Source organism: Pan paniscus, chromosome 9 (assembly GCF_029289425.2).
Source record: "Pan paniscus chromosome 9, NHGRI_mPanPan1-v2.0_pri, whole genome shotgun sequence".
NCBI classification, from domain to species: Eukaryota; Metazoa; Chordata; class Mammalia; order Primates; family Hominidae; genus Pan; species Pan paniscus.
In genome coordinates, this window is record NC_073258.2 from 67734116 (window position 1) to 67736681 (window position 2566).

The 2566-nt window shown below is 50.2% G+C and overlaps 1 protein-coding gene across 6 annotated transcripts in view; it reads left to right on the plus strand.

Moving 5' to 3' along the window:
* DPP3 (dipeptidyl peptidase 3) overlaps positions 1 to 1614 on the plus strand; it is a 29505-nt gene extending 27891 nt beyond the window's left edge. For all 6 annotated transcript variants that reach the window (XM_003828675.7, XM_008954119.5, XM_008954121.6 and 3 more), the window contains one exon: positions 1036 to 1614. In XM_003828675.7, the coding sequence (XP_003828723.1) occupies positions 1036 to 1208 (173 nt within the window). In that variant the 3' untranslated portion in view covers positions 1209 to 1614. The remainder of the gene's footprint in view (positions 1 to 1035) is intronic.
* The last annotated feature ends 952 nt before the right edge of the window (positions 1615 to 2566 follow it).

Consider the following 2566-nt stretch of genomic DNA (forward strand, 5'->3'; position numbering starts at 1 on the left):
GCACAGAGGGGCTGTGTATTTGCCTGCGGTCACACAGCTGTTGGGTGGCAGAGCCAGAACTTGAACTCCAGAGCTTGTGCTCTTTGCTGCTGTACAGCTTGTGATGTCATGGAACACGACAAGGTGCAGAGAGAGGGTAGAGCAGTTGAAGTGTGTTTGAGGGCAGTGCTTCCTGGGAGTATTCAGGGGACCCTCAGAACAGCCCATTTAATAAATCAGTAAACAGGTTCGGAGATAATGATGCCATGGTGGCTAGCATTTGTTGAGCACCCCCTCGATGTGTGACTATGTCATCACTGCAGCTCCTTTACAGATGAGGAGACTGAAGCTTGGGAGGTTGCAACACTTGCCCCAGGTCCCACAGTAGACAGATGAAGTCGTTGCTGAACTGTGAGCTTCAGGACACCAAGGACTGTATCTGTTTCACCTAGTGTGGCACCTGGTGTCTTTTATTATTTATTTATTTATTTATTTATTTATTTATTTATTTATTTATTTTGAGGTGGAATCTCACTGTCACCCAGGCTGGAGTGCAGTGGCACGATCTCTGCTCACCGCAACCTCTGCCACCCGGATTCAAGCAATTCTCCAGCCTCAGCCTCCCGAGTAGCTGGGACTACAGGCTCATGCCACCACGCCCAGCTAATTTTTTTGTATGTTTAGTATAGACAGTGTTTCATCATGTTGGCCAAGCTGGTCTCAAACTCCTGACCTCAGGTGATCCTCCCACCTCAGCCTACCAAGGTGCTAGGATTACAGGCATGAGCCACCATGCCCAGCCTAAATCTTTATTTGATTGACTGAATGAACGAAAGCAGCAATGCATTTAATACTCCCCCTGTAGTATTTCCTTCCTCACAGGGTTACTGTAAAGAGTAAATTAAGTAATTAACCTAAAACGTAGAGCACAGGTTTTTTTGGCAGAGCTCAGTAAGAAACAGCTGCTGCTGTAATTGTGATTATTAAGATTTTTATGATGATTCAGTTTCCCTATTCAGACCTTTCCCTGCTGTTTTCTCTCCATCTCCTCCCCAGGCTCAGACGTGCAGCTTCTGGAATACGAGGCCTCAGCTGCTGGCCTCATCCGATCCTTCTCTGAGCGTTTCCCAGAGGATGGACCCGAGTTGGAGGAGATCCTCACACAGCTGGCCACAGCCGATGCCCGATTCTGGAAGGGCCCCAGTGAGGCCCCATCTGGCCAAGCTTGAGGAAGATGTGTGGCCTTGCCCCCAATTCCATCAAACCAAGGCTGCAAGTGGCCCTCCATTCGTGTGTGTATTTAGGGGCTGGGGAGGGGGAGGGGCAGGAGCTTGGACCTTGGTACTACCTCAGCTGAGGGTGGTGACACAACCCCTTCCATTTGTCAGCACTTTCCAGCCTGCCAATTGCTTCCCCTCTGTGATCTCATTTCATCTGCACTGCCATACGTGGAGTGAGCAAGACAGGGCTTACCATCCTGTCTACCAGATGAGGAAATGGCAGTTCTGAGAAGTCACTGGTCTAGATCCCGCAGATGGCACATGACAGCTAGGGTTCAAAACGTTCTCACCAAATCCAATGCTCCTCACATATTAATTTTATAACCAGACAAATAAATATTAGAGACAACCACCATCTTTGCGGCGTGTGTGGCTCCTCCTTGCCTTTGCCTGTCTTCTCATTTACTCCCAGCAGAGTGATGGGCTCAAGGCCTGGGGAGGGGGCAAGGAGGGCCATTTTTAGCCTCCCTTCCACAACAGGATGTTGACATTATCTCTAGATGAGGATACGCAGTCACAGAGCTGAACATAGCACAATTTTTGCAGCTCTCCTTTGTGGCATTCCTTGCATTTTTAAATGTTCTGGGGCCGGGCGCGGTGGCTCATGCCTGTAATCCCAGCACTTTGGGAGGCCGAGGCGAGGGGATCACGAGGTCAGGAGTTCGAGACCGGCTTGGCCAATATGGTGAAACCTCGTCTCTACTAAAAAATAAAAAAATTAGCTGGGCATGGTGGCATGCGCCTGTAATCCCAGCTACTTGGGAGGCTAAGGCAGGAGAATCCCTGGAACCCGGGAGGCGGAGGTTGCGGTGAGCCGAAATCGCGCTACTGCACTCCAGCCCAGGCGACAGAGCGAGACTACGTCTCAAAAAAAAAAAAAAAAAAAAAAAAGTTCTGGGAACCTACAAACTCAACCTCAGTCAGAATCCTCTGCATTTGTCCCATAACCCTCGTGTTTTGTTTCTCTGGGCCTGGACCTCTACAGTAACGCAGCAAGGCAGGACATGGTCCTTTTCAACCGGGTAACCATGAAGATGGAGACAGGAGGAGTTCTTTTTGCTGCTCATAAATGCTAGAAGGGGCTTCTTTCCAACCCTGGAAGCCAGAGGGCTCTGTGGCTGACCCAGAGATTGTAGGACCCAGACGCCTGGAAAGGTGGCTCTGACTGGGAAGGAGCAAAGATAAATATCTTTGAGGAATCTGAGACAGATTCCTCAACCCAGGAAGGTGGCCAGCCCGTCCTCCTGAGCCTGGGTGGGAAAGCTTGGCGCCCGGAACCTTTGTACTCGCGCTTCCCTGTGCTCGGG